The 27048-nt window shown below is 36.4% G+C and overlaps 2 protein-coding genes across 3 annotated transcripts; both read right to left on the reverse strand.

Moving 5' to 3' along the window:
* Positions 1 to 282: 282 nt before the first annotated feature.
* fybb (FYN binding protein b) lies at positions 283 to 15654 on the reverse strand. 2 transcript variants are annotated; one of them, XM_055040189.1, is made up of 19 exons: positions 15532 to 15654; positions 9387 to 10380; positions 7108 to 7222; positions 6954 to 6997; positions 6648 to 6670; positions 5465 to 5517; positions 5126 to 5237; positions 4861 to 5020; positions 4061 to 4181; positions 3737 to 3756; positions 3542 to 3614; positions 3292 to 3378; positions 2813 to 2853; positions 2428 to 2506; positions 2209 to 2308; positions 1958 to 2120; positions 1567 to 1597; positions 1458 to 1492; positions 283 to 1372 (listed from the first exon to the last, which is right to left on the reverse strand). In XM_055040189.1, exons 1-19 carry the CDS (start codon positions 15532 to 15534, stop codon positions 1350 to 1352), a joined length of 2277 nt encoding a protein of 758 aa, XP_054896164.1. In that variant the 5' UTR covers positions 15535 to 15654; the 3' UTR covers positions 283 to 1349. The 2 variants fall into 2 exon arrangements, with proteins under 2 accessions (XP_054896164.1, XP_054896165.1); XM_055040190.1 differs by lacking the exon at positions 3292 to 3378.
* A 3522-nt stretch (positions 15655 to 19176) lies between these two features.
* On the reverse strand, positions 19177 to 26815 carry ccdc80l2 (coiled-coil domain containing 80 like 2). Its single transcript, XM_055040034.1, has 12 exons — positions 26182 to 26815; positions 26017 to 26105; positions 25186 to 25359; positions 24933 to 25084; positions 23524 to 23832; positions 23189 to 23438; positions 22953 to 23109; positions 21600 to 21736; positions 21086 to 21237; positions 20742 to 20845; positions 19931 to 20011; positions 19177 to 19796 (listed from the first exon to the last, which is right to left on the reverse strand). The coding sequence occupies exons 1-12, from the start codon at positions 26459 to 26461 to the stop codon at positions 19462 to 19464; spliced, it is 2220 nt and encodes a 739-aa protein (XP_054896009.1). The 5' UTR covers positions 26462 to 26815; the 3' UTR covers positions 19177 to 19461.
* Between the last annotated feature and the right edge of the window lie 233 nt (positions 26816 to 27048).

Consider the following 27048-nt stretch of genomic DNA (forward strand, 5'->3'; position numbering starts at 1 on the left):
TAAATTTAAGTTATTTTTTCCCCTAAGAGTTAAACTAAATGATGAAAAAATGTAAGATTCTTGTAAACAATGAGGTATGTGAGCGTCTGACTTCCAAATGACTAAAAAATGTCTTTCCAACCATTCTTATACCTCTGAAATATCTACATATGTTCAACTGAGATTTATGCTCTAATATACAGTAACTCCAGTGTTTGTTAATTAATTTACACAGGTGACCTGATCTAGCTGATTGTATCTTTAACCAGAATGGGTAAAGTAAAATATTCCAAACAAGTGTGGTCAAAAGACACATGTTCTTTATTCTAATTATAATTATTTTACATGCATGCCTGCAAGGATAAAGTGCGTAAGTCAGCAGATTTTGTGTAACCAGAGCAGAAAAATGAGACATCAAGAAAAATACAGACACAATTTATTGCTAAAATAATTTGGAAAATGTGATAAAGGTTGTAGTTGCAAGTTTTTACCACTAGATAACACTAAGATTTCACTGAGCACAAGATAAGGATACTTTTAAGAAAACTATCATAATGATAGTTTCCATATAAACTATCATGACAGAAACTATCATCATGTTAGTTTCCATATAAACAGTCCTAATTCTAGTAAAGAATTAGGACTGTTCATTAAATCATTGAATGTGCATTGTTCTTAATGTTTCCATTTGTCTAATTTGCAGATACAAGCATGACAGAGTCTAACCTGAGGTTCTATTTAGTTTGATAACAAAAGTGCTGTTTATTTCACTGTGCACACAATAGGACAAACGCAAGCTGTAAGAAAATATTGCATATACAGAACATGAAAGGTTTTTTGGCACCATAAACAGGACATATTTACCGATGATCAAATGCCTTTCCAGTTATACTTATGCTCAAATAATATATCGACTCTAACAAAGAAAGAAAAAAGCCTCAAATGCTTAATATTTTTCTTGTATACTGTTTCTATAAAATAGCAAAACAATAAAAAAAAAAAAAACTTCTGTAGCGTTTTAAATGACAATCAAAGAAGAATACATTAGGGGGGAAAAAATGAAATAATTAAATACTGTTGATCTACTTTACTTCAGCTTCTGCTTTTCTTTTTGTTTAGCTTTTGAAGCCGGAAACTTCAAAACAAAAAACATAACATGGGATTGTTCAAATGACTTCCAGCTTGTCCCTCTTCCCATATCTGGTTCTCATATAATTATAATTTTCAAAGCATATTTATAAGTTAGAAGAGGAAAACTAAAGACCGTGCAGCTAACTTACAGCATCTCCTAAAGTACTATCAGTGAGTATAATAAATAACACAGTGAAAAGTTAATAGTCTCAGTGTATTCAGCCAGTGAAGGATGATTCTCAGTCATTGTCATAGATGCAGTCTGAAATGAGGAGAAAAAAAATGTATTGTAAGATAATTAATTGCAGAAATGCATTAATAAATTGATCAAAACTCATTTTATATACCATCTCCTCCAATGTCGTCATAGATTTCTCCATCACTATGGGGAAAACAAAACAATTAGATCATGAACTTTATTTTTGGTTTATATAAGTAAATTTTTGCAGTACTTACTCCACCACATGGCTGGTTGAAACATAACCAACTGTAAAATGGAGATTTTTGAGTTTAGATTGCAGAATTGCATTAATAATGCTAAATCAATATTAGTCAACAAAAAAGAATAACATTTTACCATCTGGCCCAAATGGTCACCCTTAGACAATTTGGGTCTGTGGCTGATAAAACCTCAGATAAAAGAAAATTGATCCTAAGATTCCAGTAAGTTGGGAGGGCCAATGTCAACCCAGGAGCCACTAATGCTTAAACCTGTTATTATCTAGAAGACCACATTGAAGCCAGTCTACCATTATCATGGACAGAGAGGTTGCTAGCTATAAAAGAAGACACTACTGTCATTGCATGTGCATGCAAACTTTCATGGGCATTGTGAGTAAATACTCACACTTTCCCTCCTCGTTCCGACAGATCAGTTTGTCATCCTGAGCTTTGACAATCACGTCCAGTTTCTCTCCGGCTTTCAGTGGCAGGTCTTTTCCGCTCCACTTCTTATTGTTGAGTGGAGAGATGATGGTCACCTGGTACAGGACCTGTATCTCCCCATCATACTGAGACATAATCAAAACTGCAATGTAAGTTCTGTTATTGTACAAAGTATTTCATTTGACAAAAACAGTGGTTGAAATAGCAACAAACTTTAAACTTTTTCCTGAATTCCTTCTCCTCCTTCTCAAACTTTTTCTGTTTCTTTGGGTCCATATCTTCAGCTTTGTTTTTGCCCTTCATACCTGGGAGGCTTGACAGGTAAACACATGTCAGAAGGAGGATAAAACATGAATGGAAATATAAACCGAGGTCTAACGACTCAGAAGACTATGTAATAACTATCTTGTCATGAAATAGATGTAATCGTACCTGCTGATGGGAGGAGGTGGAGGTGCATTTTGAGAGTCAACATCATCATATATCTCCTCATCAATTGGTGCTGCAGGCACTGTGTAGCACAAGTAAAATGCTTAATTGATCAACAACAAACATGTTTTCAAGTTAAATAAGATACAATGAAGGTACAGTGCAATCTGAATATATGAAGTAGTAATTAGCATAAATATTAAATAGTGTAGTTCAACAGAGGCTTTATTTGATACAGATAGGTTTCCTCACATATAATCACCTTCAAATAATCAAAACTAATTAAATAAGACCTGATATTGATCTAACATCAGGCCTTATAAATCCAGCTAAAGCTTAAATGACAAAGACACTAATAACAAAGTGCTATTAATAAACTGAAAATTACCTGCATTCCCTGCTGCGGCAAACTGGTCAGGTGCCGGCAGTCTGGCTCGACAGAAATCATACGGTCAAAAATGACATTAATAAATCAATCAGACCAAAAAGAAGCATCATACATTTATATTACATGTTAGTTAGAGCTCATGTTTAAGCTGTTAATGCCTCAGTATGTCATGCTGTAATCAATCGCATGCAAACTTCTTGTGATGATTATTACATTTACAGATAATAAGACATGCACACCTAAAAATTACTGTTGGATTAAAGCAGTCAGAACTGCAACTAAAAGACAACAAGTTGAAACAGTTTCGTCTCATTCAGACCAAGGTGAAGTGATTGATTTGAAGCTGATCTCAGAAGGCATGTTAAAATTTTAAGTGATTTTATGTGAGCTTTAAAACAGCCAGTTATGACTGAAATATTATAGATTAACGACAGCGGGCAGAAGGTCTGTGATCAATCTTACTACGGAGCGCATTTTACACTTTAGAGGAGGGAGAACGTCTGTTTCGGTCAAAGATCCGCAGGATGCTGCGGGTCCTCGCCGGTGACGGCTGGTTTTCAAGAGAGCTGCAAAGCCACCCAAGAATAAAAAGATTGAAACTTCTTTTCCTGGTTTATTTCTATCACATTCCAGGATGTCTTTGTTTCTGCTCAGTTCTTGCTCCTTACAAAAGGAATTCAAAGATGTTAAAAAGTAAATATTTTCTTAAATTAAGAACTGAATTCCCACCTGACTTCGAGGTTTGGATCAACTACGTCATCATATATTTCTCCATCTTCTCCTGGTGGTGGCGGTAGGACAACTACCGTGAAATGAATCAGAATGAGTCAGAATGCTTATAAGAAGCAACCTTAAATTAGATGCAAAACATGTAATTCTGTGTAAATGTAAAGAAATACTTTAACAATGTGTGTAAAATTTTACCTGCTGGCCCTTTCACACCTCTGCAGAAAGAAAAATAATGTTTTTTTTTATTAAAAAAAGGCACGTATGTGACTGGCATAACAACAGTTTTGTAACCCATACAAAATGTAAATGTTTTTGTGCAGTTAACAATAGGATAATGTTGTATTTTTGTTTAAAAAAAAAGAAAAAATACAATAACTTTTGTAAAGGTCAGTCATGTTTTTGTTTCTAGAGTGAAGAATTAGTCTTGGGAAAGACGGCTTCTGTTTCATCTGAAAACGCTGCTTCTATGTGCAAACAGATTCTGAAAAATTTAGAAATATAATTCAACCTTCTTCTTACCCACTGTCTGCCGAGATGACGTCAATGTCGTCGTAGATTTCAGGTTCATATGCCTGCTGAGCAGAATGATTCTTCAAGGAGTTAAAATCAATTTCCACCAAGGTTGTCTTGACATAGCCAACTGCAGAAAAAAAGAAACACTGATCAGTTTGAGTCCTTGATTTTTAATAAAGCTTTTGCTGACAGATAAAATGACTATGACTATAAAGGAAAAATATAATATTAGCTTAGAAGCAAGATAAGTCACTCAAAATACACGTTTCTAGTACCTGGTCCTGTCATCCTAAACCAGAGGTTCAATTATCAGAAGGGTCTGATTTATACCATAGACTGTATGAACTTAATGAGATTCAGAAGAGAGGGAGCATTTTACTGCTACTGCTTATTTTATAGTTTATCAGTATTTTTACTTTTCTGTCAGCAAATAGCCTGAGGACTAAATTGAAGATAGTTTTTAGTTTCATGTCTTTGCCAGGGATTTATCTGTGGGTGAGTTTACAGAGCTAAATGGTTTCACAGGCGGTTTCCTCTGAATAATGTTTAACAGCTGGTATTCTTGCTCATTTTTCAGTACTTTACCTTCATGAAATACAATTATTGTCACACCCAGTCATTTACCACTATGGAGAGTTACATGCTCAATAGACCTTATTTAATACAACAGACTGCTTGTAATTTCCTGGATTCTGTGCAGGATGGATATTTCCCAACTTTGGATTTGGGAATAAGCAGCTCTGGAGCAACATGCCTGAACAAAACTGATGAAGGAAACATTGTGCAGAAGATGACATGCCACATACTTGTTCCATCTGTTGTCCGTGCCAACCACTTCCCCTCTGGGTTGCCCTGAACACGGACAATATCCAGCTGGTCTCCATGCTTCAGAGCCAGGTCCATCTTGCTGCCTTTGCAGTCCGTAATGGCTTTTCCTTTCTGAATGACCTCCAGGGATCCAGTCAACTATAAAACACAGATATACACAAGAACACTTTTAGCAAAAATCTTCCCAATGTCATGGAAATGTCTTCTTTTTAACTTTGGACAGGTTTTGTCATTTTCACGTACTTTAAACTTTTTTCTGGCTTCTTGCTCTTTCTTTTCTCGCTCCTTCTGCTCCTTCTTTGTTGCCTCCAATCGCCTTTTCTCCTCTTTATCATCTTTCTTTTTGTCTTGGTCCCTTTAGATACAACATATTAGAGGAACTCGTCAAACCACAAGCAGTAAATGTGAAAACAACATTATAAGTTGCATGTGGGACCTCTTTTCTAACTTATCTTTACTGAATTTAGACTTACAATAAGACTGAAGTCTTTCCTTAATTGTTGCAAAATCACCAAAACATCAAGATGGTACATTATAAATCACCTTCAGGACAACAACTGTCACTAACAGTCATTTGCTCACCATCGGTCCTCGACATCTTCATACACTTCTTCGTCTTCATCATCATTTTCCTCCTGGGCAGAAGACATGGATGAAAGAATCCCAGAAAATATCGGAAATTTTCTTTTTATCTTTGATTATTTGAAGCAAGTCATTTTTACATGCCTTTTTAAACACATTCCCTGTATGTTTGCACAGTTTAGTGTTCCAAAAATGCAACAAAAAGCTTGTATTGAAAAATTTGTAATTTTTAAAAATTATTCAGACTTACAAAGGTTTTAAAAGTTTTTTTTTTTTTTATGACAATGTTACCACCTAAACAATAATGGGTAAGCCTATTATCCAGCAGACAATCACTGGCATTCTCCATAAGATACCAAGCTATGCCCTAAACTTTAAAATTTAAGAATTCCTGCACCCAAGAACATTATTAAATTAAGAAAGTGTGGTCAAAAAAGGTTTTTCAAAAATGTTACTGGGTTAAACCACAAAAAGCCATTTAAAATATTAATGGAAAGATAATTGAAAGAAAAAAGTATTCTAGATAAAGGTGGAAAATTTTGAAACGCATTAAAATATATCAAAGAAATTCAGACTCAAGAGTTTTGAGGAGATTCACAAGGTGTAACTGGAGCAAGTGCATCAAGAGCCACCACACAAAGGTGTGTCAACAGCATTGCCTGTGGTAAGTCACTTCTGAACCAGGAATGTCTTCTATTGGTTGTACAGTTGTTCAGTGGTCCAATGGATATTCAGCATTTCATTTGGAAACCAACATCCAAGAATCAAGAATGAATAGTGGAGAAACTGTCTAGTGACTGCTTGGGGATTTTTGTCCATTTGGAAGATGGAGGTCTCTGACTCAACCACACAGATGGCTTTAATGGCGTTATGAAAGCAACCAGGGCTTTCTTCATATCTCAGCAGAGGCAAATGCTGATTGCCTTCAAGCCATGCTGGATGGGTGTAGTAATTCATGCAAAATAGTTTCTGCCAAGTACTGAGTGCACAAATTTTATGGTACACGGTTTCCTGTAAACTGATATTGAAACATAATCCTCAGAATTATCAGAAATAAACAGATATAAACTGAGTGAATCGGTTTAAAGTTCACTGTTCAGACCAAATTACTGAAGTGAATTATTATTTGAGTTTATTTAAATCCACATTTGTAAGGAAATATATTATTGATAATATGTCTCACCTTTGCCCTCTGACTTGGGTGGCCTGTAAAACAGATACAACATTAAAAGAGAAAATAACATATATGGAACAAGTGGTTTTACAATTGAAACAACTCTTCTGTGACTGCCAAACATTTTAGCTTCTGTTTTGTCAAAACATCAATTGAAAGGAAGTAACAAGAGCAGATATCACATGCAAATGACCAACTGAATGAGGTGTAGGGTTCATCAGCTTAAGTCCGTGTTATATTCAGTCTCATATGCAACTGAGTGAGAGCTTTGATGCTTTGAATTACAATAAATGTATACTCAGTTAATGAACTTACTGAACACAGGAGGGGGAGGAGGAGGCATATCATCTGACTGGTTCCTGGGGAGCACAGTTAGGATTTAGCTGTTTCTCACTGTACATGTCCTCAGCTCGCATAAAGCACAGTTTGTATCTTGATTAGCAATATGTTTGGGTTTTGCTGGACTTACATGACGACATGTCTTGCAGGCAGAACTGGCGGTAGCGTTGGTGGGGCTTGAATCTGTGGTGCATGGTTGGTCTGGCTGCTAGGTGCCAAAGGAGGGGGTTTCTTGAAACCAGGACCTAATACAGACATACGACAAAGTATAAATTCATATGTGAATTCATTATGACCAACTTAAACAATTGGAATGTGAACAAATGTCTTTTTCATTAAATAGATAAATTAGAACTAATATGACGCAGAAGAATTTACAAATACTCAAGAAAACATCCTTTTTGTTACAGGATTTTGCTCCAAACAGCCACTATATGTGCAGCTTTCCCAATTTATTGAAGTCTAAAATAGGACTAGACTTGAAATATATCAATGTTTTGATTTAAACAAGACTATTGTAGCTTTGGCTTTGTATTTAGTTCCCATTCCTCCTGAAGGAAAGCATTTCCGTACAATCAGCGCTCAGAAAAATAAAATCTTCTACAACTTTGCTGTGTCCCTACAGCAAAGTTTGTAGTTTGCACAGGGCTTGTGGCAAACAACAAACAGAACTTTTATATCTTTTTTTAACAACAGCTTTCTTTGAGTCACTCTGGTATGTGTAATGGTACATTGCTAGAGGGATAACATACACTATATTTCAGAATAATGGTTGACTAATTGCCAAACCATGTCACGCAATATTGTTGCAACATATAAATGGCACGTGCTGTGAGACGTTTTACAGAAATGTTAGTTCCTTTTAGAGCAACAACTTAACAACCATGTACAACAGCAAACATACACATCCTTTTTTTTGTCAATCCTGCTATGATAAGTCAAATTATTTCATCAAAAAATACGTTCAAATGGATTTTGCAGAAACAGAGTTCAGCGTGAAACAATCTATATTTGCTGTAACTTAACTTCCTCATGTGGTGAAACTAGCTCAGCTGTCAAAGGGGGAGAGTGGAGAAACTGGATGGGGAACTTGGCTGGGAAAAAATTGAGGAACCAAGTGTGTTTCTCTAATTTCTGCTTGTTTTTTGATGACTTTGGACAAGGAAGCACTTGTAAAACACAAGTTAGTTTTTTAACAAACTCTAAAAACTTCTAATGAATGTTCTGCATTCACATTAATACAGAACAGGGGCTAAATGACTATGGTCAATAGAAAAAGTTGTCTACAATAATGGTGTTCTGGCATCAACATATTGTTAAAGAATCAAAACTTTACTTCTCTGCTAGCTAACTTATAAATGTCAGTAAAACCACGCAGACCTGTGAAACAAGGTTTTTTCACACTTCTGACTCTAAGAAACTTTCACAGTACAAATATATGCTTCTTGTGATATACAGGAAATGACCTGGAGATAAAAATAAATGAAGATAGATTTCTGCCTTTCACAGAATAGGCAAACACAATATATAGGAAAACATTCTCTTTGTATTTTTAATGGTCAGAAAGTGACCAGCTAAACTTTAAGAAACATTTTTCATTATGTAGTACGATTCCTCAACAAAGACTAAAAACATATTTGATTAGAGAAAAATCAGAAATTCCTGCCTGTGAGACGATTCTAATGTCCTTGTTGCCTTCAAGAAGTTGCTTTTAAAACAATAAGCCTGTTAAAGTTATTTTTGATTTCTCTATGGTTAAATCAAGATATCTATGATTTGAAGACATTGTAATAATGATAATGCCAATAAATTGGTACAAATTTTTTAAATTAATATTATAATTTTGAGAGGGGTTCAGAGTATGCTATTTTTGACAACTCCACAGTATTTCATGTTTATTAATTTAGCCCCTACCATTGTGTGTTATTCTAACTTCTGTTTTTTTCTATTTTCATCGTTACCACGCCTCAGTTTATACTCGCAAGTGAAAGTGGCTGCAAACAGATGTGCTATTATACAACTATACATCTTTGAAAAGCAGAAGGGGAGCCTTCTGCACAACCAACAAAAATGCAAAAAGTGGATTCTAAATGGAAAGTCAACAGCTTGGCTTTTCCATTGTACAATGCATGCAGCAGCAAAGCCAGCTGACCAACCATGCTGGAGCTTGGGTGGGGTTGCTAGGTAATGGCACAGTGCTTGTTGATTGTGACTCAACATTTGGAAGGACTTTGAAATGGTTCACTTTCAAGACCACAAAAAACATTAACTTTTGTAAAAAAAAAAAAAAATAATAATAATATTCTTTTAAGCTCTTGGGATGTGAGACCCAAATGAAAGTATAAAAACATGCAAAAAGTTAAACTTACATTACAAGTCCCCTTTAATAGTGTTTCTTAATCAACTTACCATCTTCAAGGGTCTCTGCAGATTTTTTAATGCCATCTAGGTCTACTTTGGGAGGCCGATTTGGTTTAGCAGGAGGGGGACCCAAGGCTAAACTGTTGGGGAGAGGGTTGCGTTTTAAGCCTGGAGGAATGTCACCGTTAATACCGTCAGCCTGGGCAAGACCCTTTGACGGCTTCTTCAGGCTTGGCTTTTTGTGGGCAGGAGGTTTTTGAGGAGGAGTAGAGTTAATAGCAGTGAAGGGTGGTTTGTTGACCCCTCCACTCTCTGTCTGCTCAGATGGGTCCTTCTCCTTGTTGAACAAACTTTGAGCATTCTTGAAGTTGGTGGGGGGTTTCGGAGCAGTGAATGCTTGAGATGTCGGCTTGTTCACAGTGTCTGTCTTTGTTTCTGACTGCTCTTCATTCTGCTGCCACATTTTTAGGACACCGCTGGGTGGCTTTTGATGCATATTTGGTGTTTTGGGTGGGATTGTGCTGGTATTTGGCATAGTACCCCCACCACTGTCTTCTTTTATCCTGCCAGGTTTGGAGTTAAGTGCTCCAGGGGTTTTTGGAAATACAGGTTTGGTTTCAGGCAAAGTGGAGTTGATTGGAGGTTTGTTCAAAGGAGGTTTCTGGATTGACCCTTTAGCTTCAGCAGCCTGTGAAAAAGCTGGCTTCAGTGGTGTTTGTACTTTAAAAACCGGAGGTTTGTTGGTGGTGGTGTCATCCAGGGAGTTGGCAAACTTGTTTGCAAGAGCCTTAGTTTTATTTGGCTCATGTGCGTCAGAGTCACTTTTAATCAACGGTGTGCTTTTCGGAAAAGGCGGCTTAGGGGTAGAATTTATCGCACTGCCTGAGAGGCTTTCCAGAACCGGCTTCTTTTGTAAGGCCGGGCCAGAAGACAGCGTCGGTTGCAGGGTTGCTTTAGGACGTCCAACTGGAGTGGAGTCATCAACGCTTGCTCCGCCTGCTTGGAATCGAGCCATCATGGCCTTCACATCAGTCTTGTTTGCCTGAAACAAAAAAACCCCAAAGGAAAAACATATGAACAAAGTATGTTTGAAATATACAGCTGAAACTCTTGAAAATGCAAACACAACCTCCAATTGCTTTCAGTGGGAGTTTGACAGAGACAAAAAGATTCACAGAATTATGAAGTGGCAAAAATGAAGATGTGCAAAAATTTACTGCAGTATAAGGTTATAAAACATTCCTCAACTTTTGACATGTCTCAGAGCACTTTTTATGAATATGTATAGTACGCTTAGGAATGTGTCTCTTCAGCAAGGAAAGGAAAGCTTGTCAGAGTTGATTGATAGACAGATAAAGAGGACTACAAGAAGAAAACATTTTAAAGGCTGTAAAAGACAGCACTACAACAATTCAAAGACCCCAAACAGTACAGTTGAAATTGTTATCTCAAGACTTGAAAATTGAAGCTCACAGTTGCTCTCTCTTTGGTTTGACTCAACTTTAGCTATTTTCAAAGAGACATTTGCTAAATCTCCTATCCCTAAATGGGAAAAGATGTTAGAAACATCCCACAAATATCTTGCAGCTGCAAAAGCAGCCAAATGTGGTTCTGCATCATCCGTGCAGATTTTTAATTCCAAACTAAAATTTAAAGTCATAAGTCCATCCACTTCACTGTAACATGATACTTTATCAAATCCTAATAAAATACTGTTTTAACATCGACGGAAACAGAAACCAAAACTGCCAGTCAAAGAAAAAGGGATATGCTGTGCAGAGATACTGACAGATAAAAGTTCAAAAAGGAACAGAAAGTTGCAAAACTGAGAAAAACACCCTGTTTCAAATCAACTACTTTTAACATTGGATTTTGGGCTTTTTCTCTTGCCACTTGCTCCCACAGTCAGTTTCTTTTTTTCTGTGTTAGGTCAGCTACACTAGATTCAAAATAAATTCACGAAGCTCTGTGGCTAAGGAGGTTCAGGTTGGTACATGCCGCAACTTTGAACAAATGGTTCAAACATGTTCAACTGCCAGAAGAGTCAAGACAACGCTGAACAGCTGTTTGTAAACGGGTCAAAAGAGGGGTTTGATTTTCTCTTTCATTTCACATCTTTCATGTGGCCTGGTTAACTTTAAAAAGCTCACAGTATCATCCCATGCAGACAGATGAGATGCATGTCAGAACATCTTAGTTAGTTTGTGAAGGTTAACATCTATTTGCGCAAACTAAAAGCAAAAGAAGTAAAGGTTTTTGCTTTGGAGACAGTCATCTTCAATGTGGAAACTGTGGCATGTTCAGTTATAAAAATGAAAGGATGAAAAGTAAAAGGTGGTTCAAAAAACATTGCAGTGCAAACAGAGGCAGAATAAAAGTATACTTTTATGACAAAAAGGCCACCTAAAGGTAGTCGTGTATTTATCTGCTTTTAACTTTACAGTGCCGTTCAAAACTGTGAATCAAAAAATAAATCATATATGTTCATTATTATTATTATTATGAGTAGTAGTAGTAATAGCATAGTAGTGGTAGTTTTTTACAAGTAAACATGCAACATAGAATATATACCATTTCACGGATACGAATTCTTTTTCAAGAAATCATGGGAAACAAAAGAAGAACATTTACTTCTGGCTAGCTGGTCTTGACTAATACAGATATTCAATGCAGATGCTTCTCAAACCACAGTTTGCACCAACTTCCTGGCCTCTCTGTGTACATATAAGCTGTGAATTGCAGATGGACAGAAAAAACCCCACACTATTGTATGTTTAAGTTTCAGTCTGAAAGAAGATGTGATCAGATTTACAATAAGGTCCTATCAGCCCTGGCAGGACAACAATTGTGCCACGTAAAATGGTTTTAAAATTTTTTACACGAAGCATGAACCTGAAAAAGGGTCATTGGTCTATTATCCTCTTCAGAAAGAATGAGGTTGTAATTCAATTATGCCATATCCATATTCATTAGACTGCCAACAAAAACAGTGCAACAGTTGCATCTACCTTGAGAGTCAGTTTACACAGCTGTGCTTGCATATTTCTTTAAATAGACAGAGTGACTGGCTGAGCAGCAGCAGCAGAAGCCACACCTATTTTAATGTGACTTGTTTGACTGGAGCCAGAGTCGCCTAACCAGGAAGCAGAGATAAGAGCCTGGAGATACAGAATTACTTCTCATCCAACTATGGCGCAATGAAAAATAAAGAAAGCTCCACAGCTTTCTGTATAGTGTACACTGCCAGGGTGAATGGGAAGTCAGAGCAAGGTGAATTTCATGTGGAACATCACATAAGATTTACATCTAAATCCTTTATCAGTGGATATTAATGTTTGAATTAGCTATTTTTTGACTAACTGTTATTTATGAAAACAGAAAGGGACCCTCAGGCCTTTGATCTAAAGCAAATCTGGGTTTTTTTGTATTATTGTGACTTTACCTTAAATGATTAATTTTAACAAGAGTAATACAGTCTTTTCCACTAAAGACTGTATTACTTTACAGTAATAAAGTAATATTACTGTAATATTACAGTATTACAGTAGTATTACACCATCCATGTTACCTAACATTTAAATTATTCATAGACATTTTGTCCTTCTGTTGTTTCTGATTGCTTTACGTCTGTGTGAAGTGGTACTGTTAAAATTGTACATGGTTGTCAGTATGACTCAGTAACTCAGTGGTTTAGTGCTAGAGGATTAGGCAGCCATCATCATGCATTCGGATTTCAAGCAATTAGTGTGGCTGACTGGCTGTTTTCATGCTATGAGATATGGAAAGCTTACCCAGATGAAAGAGTAAATGTAGAAACTATGTGTTCAAAACTGCTCAAGTTTTCACCTCCATGGCATACATAAGCATGATACCCACTTCTTCACACTTCTGTGGACCGAAAGTTAACTGTCTGAGAAACGGCTACTAATCTATCACTTGCTTGAAAAGAAGAACAAATTCAGAAAAATTTCTGGTTGCAAAAACTATGGATAATCAGCAAAAACAGTAAAGGAGAACAACACATTAACTCCATGGAGTCATACAGTTGGAAGAGTAGAATGGTCATGAGTTGAATAAGGGTGTATTCACACCACTGCTGTTTAACCAAATGTAGTTCATTTTGCGAGAATGTTTGATTCATTTGTGGAGGTGTGAATGGACAATCGAACCCTAATGCAAACCAAAAAGGCAAACTGTGATCTAGGTCTCAGTTGGGTTGAAGTGAACTCTGGCACCTATTCGTTGTTCAACATTCACAGATTCACCTATTCACAATTGTGCCTATTTGTTGATTTCTTTAACAAATATTATAAAAATGTGTAGCATGGAAAACTGAAACACCAAAGCTGCCAATCCAGGCGCATTATTCACTTTTCTTTGCACTGATTGACTATAACCCCAAGAGATAAGGCTTCCGCAGTACATTTCTATGATGGTTTCCACGCGCAATCATGTGTTAAGGTATAGTTAGTGTTTGCATAAATAAAATAGGCAGTTTGAAGTGTTATTGCAGGGAGTCTTAAGTATCCATGGATTTTTAACTATTTGCAGACTGCTGCAGTCCTCAACCCGCTTGAATACTTGATGTTCACTGTAATAAATAAACAGTGTAGATAACATTATTATAACTTAAGTGATCCTGTTTTATTGTTTTTAATTAATTTTGTGTATTTTTTGCATCAGGTGTTTGTTACTCAAATTATTAATTCACCAGTGGCAGTGCATGCCACTCAAGTTTCAGAGTCAATATCACTTCCCTGTTCTTGCCAGTGACATCCCTCAGCTCTTAAAAGCATCTTCAGACCAGGCATAAACTGTTGCTGAATTTATAATAAGGGGATGAAAAAAAAGTTTCCTTCTGTAACTTCCTCTTCTCCACCACAGAGATCTATAACTTGCTTAATGTATTCTGTGCCAAACCGTTGCACATGTAACTTCTCTTAAACTGTGTAAACTGCAGTTGCAATTTTGTAAAAACCTGAGCGCTTTGTGACATACTGAAAACCCCTGCCACTATACTTTAGTAACTAAAATAATGTTGGCTGTATCATATGATTTGTTAGATATCTGTGTAATTTAGATTGGAATTGATTACTACCCAAGGTACTGAAACACAAGTTCTTGAGATAAAAAATGATAGCTGTCATTTACATTCTACGATGTTCACTATGGCTTTTTCTAATGTTCATTTAATGGGAAAGAAAGATTGTTGGAAATGTTTGCCTTACAGCACAGTTAGCTGTTGATTCAAGATTGCCCTTTAAAGCTTTTTTAGGGGCATTTAGGCCAACCTAATGCTGAGACCTGTGTGAAAACATCTGCCTTGTGAAACAAGGACTAGATTAATCCATAATGGACAACTCATTTTTGAAAACAAAGTTTTGTGAAACATGTTTGTTAAAAATAGAAACAAGAAAGGAATTTCTGCGGAAATCTGAGGACCAATCTACCACATGGCTAAGTGGAAGAGCAGGTGGATCAAATAAAGAGGTTGCAGTTTTCAATGCAGTTGTCCCTGGTTCGATTCATAGCGCTGGGCTATTTGCAACATGTCTTTCCCTTCTCTCTCTGTGTTTCTTCCTGTTCAGCAAAAATCTTTCAAACTATTTATTTTGGAAGGAATCCAGTATATGCTGGGTGTGGAAAGAGAGTATTGCACTGAGCTGCATTAATACAGGAACTGCCATAATAAGTATAACTACATAGTTTGTACACAGAAAATACAGTTTAGGAGGCATGCAGAACCTCATAACTTCTCATAGCTTAGAAGACTTTGGAATATAAGATACAGTTTTCAAGTTTTTGCAGATATCACTAAACAGAAACTCTGGTGGGCACTAATTTGTTGAGATTTTTATGAATCACCTGCACAGCACAAAAAGACCCAGGATTTTTTATTTAACACAGCCGAAAACCAACATTTAGGTCAAACTGAGAACAAAAGTATCAAATACTGACATAAACTGGGATAATCCATAGTTCACATTATTTTGAAGGAAGGATGTTGTTTTAAAGTAACAACTTTTTCATTGCAGTCATATCTGTGCTGGTAAAATATTAAGTAATGTCTGATTAATTTGAATTTTGACTAATGAACTCTTATTTCCAAAATTATCCCTTATCAAAACATACCAAGCCCCTTTGGTGGGTCAGGAGAAAAGGTATGATTGGTCAAAGATTAACTCCTACTCACCATCTTTGCAACAACAGTCCCAAGCAGTTCAGCTCAGTTGAAATCAATGGACAAAAGAGTTTGATCTGCGTTCCTCGGCGAGGTTTTGTTGGTGTTGAAGAGAAACAAAAGCACCGAAGTGCAAAGGGACACTGAGCAACAAACACAGAGGAACAAACTGTGTGACACTGAGGGTTTTTTTTTTTTTTAGTGGGTGGACGCAAGGTCTGGTTGTGACATAAGCATTTGTCTACAACTGACAACTTCCTCTCGAAGTTGTATGTGTGTGCTTTGTGAGAATGTGAGTGTCGCAGAGACTGTTATCTTTGGGTTTTGATCTCATGGATTTGCCTACCTGTGGCGAACTCCCTGCAGTATCTCCTCTGTGCTTTGTAACTGATGTCCACTCAGTCTAAGCTAGGTAAATAACCAAACCAAACAAAAATAGAGTTCAGTAAAATCAAACACAAAATTCATTTAGGACACTGTATCCCTGTCAACCATATCAAATATTACAAAAATGATTCAATAATCCAGTAGCAAATCGATCTTTAGTGGACAAAAAAGTGCATTTTTTTTTAAAGTGAAGTTGTGGTTTCAGCTCTTTCAAGTTGTAATGACGCAGTCATACACAGTGAACCACTGCAACAAAATCCATTAAACTAAATGCACATGTCCTCCTTGTGGTTGCTGATAGCAAGGTGAACATAACAGTGAATTGTCAACTTGACACCAACAAAAAATAAATAAAACAAAAGTAGACATGCAAGAAAAAAGTTGAGCCAAAGCACTGCTAAAGATGTTAAAAATTAGGGTAAAGGTTATAATGAAATCAAACTACCACTTGTTTATTAAAGCTAGCATTAGCAATGTAGGACAGCTATCTGGTACAGGAACCTGAAAATGGCTTCATTAACCCATTTCTTTAAAAGTAATTAACTATAAATAAATAAGTACTATTTTTTCTTTCATATCGACCAGGAAACACACATGTCACTGGTATTTCATCTGCATAAAGTTCTTTCCTACTTGATTTTCCTTCTCAACTAATTTTAACATAAGGAAATAATAATCATTATCCAAAGTGTATTTTAATTAATTAATTAGAAAAAAAAAGACCACACTTCTCTGAGCAATGGAGACCAGATGATATGATTCAAAGAAGGGGTTACGTTTTATGTGACTCGTTAAGTTTTTGTATATGTGTGACTTTTTATTAAGCCAGTCATCAACTGAAATTTGTCTGAATTCAGAAACTTTTTGTTATTGTCTGAGGCGTACATAATGGCTCAGACAATTCACAGCAACACTGAGACAAACCCAACACTCTTCAATATTAAATTAATTACACATTTTTTTCCACACTCGGGCTTTAAATGTTGATTCTCTTTTTTAAACTCCAAAATGTTTAACTTATAGATGTACATGTCAGTTTTGTAAGAAACTAAAGTGAGGACCAAAATAGACTGTAGTTAATGATTAACTCAATGTGTGAGAAATTTAGAAGGGTGAGAAACATTGACAGCATGGGAAAACTCCTGGATGTGAAACAATTACATGTTATTTTCAAGATAAAGTTCAATATAAGCTCAGAAATACATTAAAACAGGCAGACATGGTCACAGTGTTGTCAAAATTCTGTTGAAATTGTGCAATGTAGCAATATTATATATTAATAATATTATATCTTATATAAAATTAATATAATAACAAATAGATTGTTAACTTAAATGTTCTACTATGGCATTTTGTTTAGCTGAGAAAACCTAAAAAATACTTTGAAAAACAATGAATGAGTTGTTTGACAAATAATGAACTAAAAAATATCTATTCAAAAAAGGCTTTGCTACATTTCACACTTCCTCATAAACTTTAACTCTGGTGGGACATATTTATTTTCTTCAGTTCAACATTAAGTTATTATTTTTTTTGGTCAGAACAGATGTTTGTCACAAGATGTTAGCATTCTCCAATTTTAGCTCAATAAAGATTGCAGTGAATTCTTATGTGCGGAATCTTGACGAAAAGCCATGTGGCTCTTTTCTTGCCCCTCGGGTCTTTTTCCATAATAGGACATGCCTTCCTATTTATCTGGTCTGCAGAAGGTGAAATGTAACAAGATGCAAAATTAGCTGGAGCAGCTGAGTGGCTTTCTTTTTTGCTCACCCTCCTTACTTCTTGTTCTGCATTTTTTTCACGGTTCACTTTTTGAGGGTTTTAATTGTATATGTTTTTTAAATGTCTAATTTACACCTACAGTTTAGAGCAGAGTTTCCTTTTCTTTCATAATTTCTCCCCTTTTTGTCTGGATCTTAATTTCTCTCTTAACTGACTGCATTGTTCCTGTAATATTCTAATTTAATTAGATTAATATCTGTGTTTTTCCTTTATAGCTTTTGTTTAACTCCATTGTTCAGGTAGTTTTCCCATGTTGATGCTCCCACTTATTCTGGTCTTCTTCATTTGTTATATTTTGTCTTCCTTGGTTATTGTTAGCTTTTTTACAGGCCTTAAGGCATCTGTTGGTTTAGAGTTCCCTCCAGGCACAACTCCTGTCTTTTCCAGTAGCCATTGTACAGCACATACAGTGGTGAAACTAGCTGACTTTGTGCTCTGCTTGGGTTGCAAAGTGACAGTCTTGCAATCAATTTGCTAGGTAATGCACAGTGCCTGTCAATTGTGACTTAATAATCTGGTGGTTTTTGAGGCATTAACTTAATGCCAAAAGATGGCTGGTTGTTTATTAAGCTTTTGAACTGTTGATCTGGCACAGCTCTCAAAGATTTCCTTCAGAACAAAATGTATACGACTCTGCGAAGATCCAACCCAGATTTGCAGATGAACCCATTTTTTATTGCTGTCATTTATTAACATTCCTAACCTGGCGCAGGAGAAGTCACCTTTTGTGAACCTTAGCTCAATTCGACGTTACACTCCACATAGAGAGGCTTCCCACTGCCTGGCTTCATAAGGCTCTCTGCTCTCTCAGAGGAGTTTCAGTCCAGATGGTTACCACAGGTTTTTTCCCTCATCTTTGCACCGACTTTAAGCAGACCTTCACCAGTTATTGCCAGACTGAGAAGAGGCCTCATCCACCAGGTTTCTCTCTTAAATCACTATCAGAGGTATCCTAACTGGAAAGACTTCAACAGGTTTATTATGAGGTCCAGGTGGCTACTTCATCATCTTTTCTGTGAGACAAGATGATGAGATGCCTTTGTTTTTCTTCTCTTAGACAAGTTTTGACTGAACTCCTTTTTCATACTTTAAATCAAAACAAACTCTGGATTTCCAAAGAAATGTTGGAAGAGTTGCTGCCATTACTCCACATTTTGGAGACTAAGGTTGTTTGTAAGATTTGTTTAAAAAAAAAAACCCACACATTTTCAAGCAAAGCCTAACTTAGGATTGCAACACTTCAACGTGAGCCTCTTCTCTTCATTTAATTTAAACAGTGAATGTGTTTGAAGCAACTTGAACAGAAGTGCTGCCAAAAATCACAACCCCCCCCTCCACATTGAGTGGACCCTCTTTCCCCTGCTGCAAACAGCAAGTCAAATCAGAGCAAAAACAGTTTCACATAACAGATGGAGGTCAAGCATCTGTTCGTCATTTCTTTTGTCAACAAAACACTCCTTTTCTTTTTTTGTATCAAATTTTTATTAATTTAAAAAAAAAAAATACATTTACCTGTAGTGTGGAGATTGTAAGTTGTTCTTTTTACTTATTTTGTAACTTTGGAATTTTTTTACTATGTTTTCTATCATGTCCACTTAGACATGATAGAACCATAGGGTAACCATAAAGTCCTGAATAAGTTTGTTTCGTATGTTGTGGATCAGTTTGTCTTTTATATTCATATATTCATCAAACAATTAGCATTATCCATCATAATCTATTAGGAATACATGTAATGCTTTTCATGAATCCTCTAGGTTCAATGAAATCTCTTTAGTTCTCTGATTGCTGATATAAGTATGTTTCTTCAGCTCGGTGGTCATCATATCCAGGATAGTGTCCTGCTTCACCGCCTCCTCTTCCTATGTCCTCGGGACACTGGATCCCCACGCTCATCTGGAGGTTTGCTTCCTGTATACGAAGCTCCATAGAGTCCACCAGGTCGTAGATGTTGTCCAGGGACCACATGGGTGACGGGAACCATGCCTTTACATCGCTGTCCTTCCCCACAACCAGCATGCTGAAGTAGTCCTTACTGATTTTCAGCTGTTCTCTCAGGTTGTTGACCACTTCACGAGATAATGGCTCCACCTCACTCTGACTGCGACCTGGAGGAAAAAGAATGGAGTGAAAGCCTTTAATGGCAAAAATGATAATGAAACAAAGAACCAACAACTTTTTCACCTTGTACAGTTAATTTTTTTGATATTGTTTATGCTACAACAATACTAGAAATTATTACCATTTATAGGATATAGCTCAACAGTCCCAGAGGCTTTTTGTCCGTTTCCAGTCAATTTCAACAGAGCAAAGTGTCGGATACCTGTGAAGAGAAGAAAGATCTCAGATTTAGCACTGAAGAGATTAATTATCCATCCATCCATCCATCCATCCATCCATCCATCCATCCTCCATCCATCCATCCATCCATCCATCCATCCATCCATCCATCCATCCATCCATCCATCCATCCATCCATCCATCCATCCATCCATCCATCCATCCATCCATCCATCCATCCATCCATCCATCCATTTATAGTTTTTTTAAGGGTTCATATTTAAAGCATTTTCTTTTTTCAAACAGCTGCCATCCATTCATATCAAAGACTTGCAAGAGCTTTCGAAATGAAAGGAAGATTGTTGAAACTCATGATATGCACAAGTTGTGTATGTAAAAAAATCTGTATTGTTGTTTGTATATACATTTTATGAAGGTCGCCTTCAGATTGTAGATGCACATTTACAGCAACCACAAGTCCGGCGTTACACATTGCTTTATCCTTTCACAATATCCCACCTGAAATGTAAAGTTCACAGGACTCTGTGGAACCAAAAGGACCCGACCTATAGCTAAACTAGGAATTTCAACATCATAAGTTGTAATTTATTTCAAATATTTTGAATGTGCTCTGTGAAGAAATCCACAAATAGACCAATTTCATTTCTTAATTTAACTTGGAGTAACATTCTACACCTTACACAGGTAAAATCACAACTGCTGATTACTTAAAGTGAAAGCTGAACTCAACCAAAATATTTTTATTTTATTACCCAGTTGACACTCTTGACCACTGAGAGCAGAAATCTGCTGCTGGAAAAAGTAATTGTCTTCTGTGGGAGCAGAAATCAGTAGCAGCCTCCGCTTAGACATAAATCTGTACAGAAATAAAAATGTTATATTTAAACAATAACATCCACTTGTCTACCTGTACAACTCATACCATTTATTAATATTTAGAACAAAAAATATTAAACTAGAGTTAAAGTCAATTTTTCATAATTAGATTGCACAAAATAAATAAATAAATGCTAAACAAAATCTATGAAATCTATTTAAAACTGCATCTGCAGACTTTTTAAGAAAGTCTGCACCCTTTGCATGACTGAATGACTACCTGAGCAGTGAGTTCTCAACCTCAGGTGCTTGTATGTCTTTGGAGCAAACAGCAGGGCTTTTTCTTTCTTTCTCTTTCTCAGAGTACCTGGAGGGAAAGTTGTCAATATAGTCGAACAGAGCTGGGCTTGATGGAGGAGCCTCAAAGACTCTCTGAAGCAAAGATGAGGGTGAGTTAAAGAAGGAAAAAAGAATGGACAACAAGAAAGTCCTTTTGAGTTAATTTGAATTTCATTAACACTGAATTTCATGTTAATGTTGCTTAATGTGATATGATTCAAAATCCCAAAACTCAGATTGAAATATTTTAGACTTTAAATAGCTTAAACTTTTTCACACAAATAAAAAAAATATATACAAACATTGTTGTGCAGATTCCTGATGTTACCCTCACCCTAAATGTTGATGGTTACAGTTATCTCAACACACCTCAATGTTAATACCGGTACTTGTGAAAATAAGAAAACATGGCTGCCAAATAGGAAGCCACAAAGCTGAGTGAGACGTTCTCCTACCTTAGGTTTGATGTCGTAATCCGTGACAGTCATTGAGAAGAGGTCGGAGGAGGACAAGCCGAGCTCTGCTCTTAACAGAGGGATCAGACGTGAGTCCAAGTCTTGCTCTGATTGATCCTTAAGAGAACGCTCAGACTCTGGAACACACATTGAAAAGGCAAAATAGCACAGCCAAACACTGAAACAGTAAGTCCCAAATCCACAAAATACAACACAACATATTAAAATCTTCTCCACAGATCAGAATCATGATACTGTTGAGTTTTTCTGAAATATGTAAACAGAAGTGTAGCTGCCATTTTACAAGATTCAAACTAAACATGTGCTATAAACCATATATATTTGACTACTGCATATATTTTTATATGATTTGTTCTTTGTAAGTCAACTAAAATCAAGCCACTGCTTGATTTTAAATATTTTCCAGATTTCACTGCCAAGCCAAAGAAAATAGGTTTATGGTCTCAAAGATGAATGTATTTTAGTACAAAGTAAAACAATGAAGGACCTTGTGTCCCAGGAGGGACTGTGGGTGTCTGAGTGACGGTGCTTGTGCCTCTGTCACATTCCCCATCATCCAACCATGAAACCTGCCTTGCTTTTTCCAAGTACTGAGGTAGTACTGTGGGAGAATTAAAAGCTTTTTTGTGTGCATGTTTCCACAAATAGAACAAACTACTGATATCTCCCAAACTCTGTTTTAAATATTCACTTTTCAAGATATGATCAAGAGGAATTCCTTGGTAAACACTGAAGGGCTGAGGTGTTTGGCCATATTTTCCATGAGTTCATACACTGCACAACACAGGGAATTCACTGTCCTTTGAATCCACATGCAAATAAGCAATGTTAACCCATTCGGGATGTATTTGATACGTAACTTTACCTGAGTTCCCCTAGCTGAACAGTGCCATCTGGAATATCAGAAAATTTAGAATTTCCTGCTCTGACAAAAGTCTTTCAATAAATACATATATTAGCTAGATAAATTGAGCATTGTTTTTCCCAGCAAACAGTGAATGTTCCTACTTTGCATTCACTGCAAAGTGAATGCAAAGTTCACTATAAGTTAACTTATAGTGAACATAAGTTAATGTTCACTATATTGTGCTAAAGACGCCATAAAAGATGGTAAAGACACTCTTGGTTAGTGACTTATACAAACACCATGCTTTCTCCATTTCATGGTTTTCTAAAAAATTATTTAACACATCCCTGTTTACTGAAGTCATTAGTGGCAGCTGGCAGGGGCTTTTCACATTTTTAAAATATTGTCAGAGAACTTGAGTTAAACTCAGCTGAGGAACTATAACCAAATGATTTAAAAGCAAATGTTCAAAATATTTGTCCTACCCAGCTGCTGGTGCTGCACAGAGATCGTGGCGTCACTTCCTTCTCCCACAATAGTCACCACATTTATCTTCCTGATGGCGAGTTCACAGTGCTGCTTGTTGTTCTCCTCACTCTGCTGGATGTACAGAGTTGTGTCCCTGCTGGGTGTTGAGATCAGCTGGTGACCAAAAACAGAAACATTTATTGGCAAAGGATTAAAATAAAAGGGCAGAAATGTCCTAATGCACGTTTCTCACCATCAGCCTTCTGTGCCCTCGCATACTGTCCAAAAATATTCTCAGAGCTGTTTTATCCTCTTCACTCACTTCTCTGCTGGATTTTTTCCCTCTTCCCTTTCCTTTCTTTCCTTTCTTTCCTTTCTTCCCTTTGCCCCTTTTCTTTGTGCTCTGTTTCTTCTCTGTCTCTGTCTTTATATTTGGTTCTTCTTTGTTTTTGGTGTTTTGTCCTCCATTTCTTTCCTTTCCTTTATCAGTGGAAGAAGGAGGCCTATAAAGACAAGAGAAAAACTCTACCAAAGGCATGTGCTCAATGTTCATTTCTCAGTAAAGCATGAAAACTGAACAAACATTACTTGTCTTTTTCCACTTTCTCATCAGTTTGTGGAACAGACTGGACTCCACTGGCCACTTTGGAGGTTTCCAAGTCATCTCTGTTTGACGCCTTTCCTCTTGTGGATCCAGCAGGCGTCTTACGAATCACAAACCTCGACTTGCCATTGAGTATATCCTGAATCTTACTTCTCAGTGCAGCCTTTTTGTCCAAGAATTGTCTTTGTGAAGCCATGACAGAAGTCACGTCTCCCGCTCTCTGGGGACTCAGCACCATCTTCTTCATCTTCTTTTTTCTTTTCATTACAACCTTCTTTTTTGTAGTTTTACACCTACAACAAAATCATAGTTAAAAATATATATAAAAAAGAGGTGAACTGTTACAGATGACTAACCTCTTGATTGCTTAAAAAAATTAAAGAAGTGTAGCCAAAATAATTTTTAATTACAAAACAAAGAAGTTATTATTTATATATTACTATTACAAATAAATAAACATGCCATTATTCATAATTCAATATCAGTAAGAAACTGATAAGAAATTCACAAAACTACAGTGTCTTTCAAAATTATTATAAATATTTTATTATTTTTTTTCTGAACTTTATAAAAGCATATAATGAAATAAGAAAATTATTTTTAAAAATAACAATGCCATGTTATTGGTTGATATGGAAGGATGTTTACACTTTATGTATATATTGCTAGTCAGTGACTTATTTTATAAACTAATATTCAGAAGTCTGATCGTTTGAGCATAGGCTTATTATTTCAATAATTTATTAGTGAATAATTCCTGTGATGCACCGCACCTTAAAATAATTTAAGCTATCATCATTTATCATTAAATATATGTTGAAGAGGAAAAAGAGGTTCTCTTCATACCATCATATTGACTAAAATTATCTTGACACATTCAACTGTTAAAATAATTAGATAGTAAAATTATATTAATCATATTACATAACCATCTGTCATCTGTGTGCTATAGTATCAATGCAAATGTCCCCAAATTTTATTATTTTGTTATCTATATAGTTAATTTTAGTTTTAATTAGCCTGTGGACATTTTTACAGTAATATATAATTATATATAACATTTCTAAAAGCTTTTCTTTAGGGGATATAATAATCTTCTTGCAGTTTTGTCTTAAGGGAGTTTTTATCTTTATTTGTGTTTCTACCATGCAAAATGCTCATCATGTAATTAATTACATGTTAACAGTTTATGAAAGAAAAGAAGCTTTGAGATCATCTTTTTTACAGCAGCTGGTCTAAAGAAACTTTCTTGAGTTGTGAGGTTAAAACGTCTTTGCTAACCTTTGCTAAAATAGCACCAGTTTGTTTGTAAAACAGATTTTTATGGCTGATTTAAAACACTTTCAACAGGTTTTAAGTTTTTCACTAAACCAGTGTTGCCCACTGACAAAACCTTAAGTTTGATCCTTTTCTGGTCATCTTCTCCAGTTTCCTCACTGGGAACTGATCAATGAGCTCCAAAATTGCCTCAACACGGACTGGATAAGGAAAACGTTCGCTGACCTGGAGGTTCTTCTTCATGATCAGCATGGTGAAGGTTTGCTCCTGAAATATTTCAAATAAAATACAACTTACATTAAGCTAGAGGGAAGTAAAATTGCTGCAGAAGCAAAAACAGCAAAAAGAAGGTGTTTTGGCAGTTTTACCTGGCTGGAAAGCTCCAGGTAATGAAGCAGTTTGGTGACAGTGTCGGGATCCAGGTTCTCCACCGATGCATCTCCTTGAAAAGTTGTTTTCTGGATGCGACCTTCCATCATGGCATTCTGGATAATGGTTATGATGAAAGTGTCTCTTTCTGCTAAACGGCAGTTCAGCCCTTTCTAAAAACAACACAGGAGAAAAACAGTCAAAAGCTTTTTGAAAGGTTTCCATTCACTCTTATCTTTTACGTTCAAAGAATTCATTTCTAAAGTGGCTTTGATCAGTAGTTCTTGAGGATTTCTGAAGTCAAAATATGCCCTTGCAGCTTTGCTTTGTTTTCACTTATTTTCTCTCTAGTCTTTGAAAGCAGCAGATGTGCAGTCTGTTGTAAAGAAATGAGGAATGCTGGAGGACTAGAGCAGATGTTTCAGGCCTTTATGAAAAACTAACTCAAGGAAATGAACAGCATCTTAGTATCATGTTTGTAAGAAAACAGACAAAGTTTCGAACTTAATTCAGAATTTAAAAAGGGGTCATTCAGTTTATACAGCTTTTCTTTTATTATTTATTTACTTTTACCTCTTTAAACACTTTAACCCATCATTTGAATATTGCATTTAGTTTTTACTCAGTTTATGATATAAGAATGTTTTCTTGTCCATCAAGAAAGAAGAAATCTGTAAGAGATCAAGCCTCTTTCCACACCACTGTCTATTATGTCTCAGCTCACAGATGGATTTAATTCGTGATAATTTTACAAGACTGCACAAGTACCAGAAGCATTACTTGAAACACATTCAGAAAACCTTGGTATTATGAATTCATCAGCAAATTACCTGCTCCATGTCTTCAAGCTGCTTTTCCATCATCCGTAGGTAGTTATCATTATGTGATGGAGCAGTTATCACCCACAGCCGCTTCTTACCTGGAGGGAACATTGAAGTTGAATAAAGAGTGAGTAGGCAAATAGATGCATCAGCTGATTAGTTAACTTCTCCTGCCTGCAAAGTCAGCCAAGAAATCCAGCTCAGGTGCCAAGTTGGATGATGGTTCCCTGACTCCTCTGTTTTCTTCATGTTCTCTGTCCTCTTCTAGTCCAAGTCCGTGTTCAATTCCAGCTGGGAGATCTGAGTAATCTCCCCAGTCTCTCACATTTGGGTCCAAATCAGCCTTTGGCTTACTTCCAGGAATGCCTGGCCAGGCTGTGATCAAACCTTTGCAACTGAGGCTCCACAAAGCAAGTAGCGACACAAGGTGGTGTGAAGTATACAAACGCAACATCTTTACTGATATGGCTGAAACCGAGTTTGATCATGTGTCAGAGCGCCGCTGTAAAATGTCATCTGGGATAAAAAAAAATCTGCAGTTCTTATGTTGCTTTCTCCACCACTCGCTCTCAGAAAACAGAGCAGCATCCAAAACACAGTGGAAGGACCTCCCAGTCGCACAAATGATACAAAAAAAATAATAAAAAAATTCACAAAAACCTTGAGTTAATAAGTTTCAAAACTGTGCATCCTGAATCTCAAAGCCCCTCTGAGCATTGCAAAACTTTGCATTCTGAAAAAAATGAAGCGAATCAAATGTGGAATCTGGACAGGACAGCAAAGACTGCTGAGATCCTAACTCCTCTCACCAGCCAAGAGACTGATTCTCAGTCACAGACACACTCCTGGTTCACATTAAAGCCCAGGCTTGTTAACAGGAAACTCCTGGAATTTTCTGCAACTTCAAAGACTTTTCTTGAGGAAAAAAAAATCTCTCACTGCCTCTCTTTCTCTCTCACTCTTATATTCATGCATGCACACACGTTATCTGTGTCTGAACAAGATACTTTTTTGTTTATTGGCAATCCAACAATCGACACA

Source organism: Poeciliopsis prolifica, unplaced genomic scaffold, assembly GCF_027474105.1.
Source record: "Poeciliopsis prolifica strain line A6 unplaced genomic scaffold, Auburn_PproV2 SCAFFOLD015, whole genome shotgun sequence".
Classification (NCBI taxonomy): domain Eukaryota; kingdom Metazoa; phylum Chordata; class Actinopteri; order Cyprinodontiformes; family Poeciliidae; genus Poeciliopsis; species Poeciliopsis prolifica.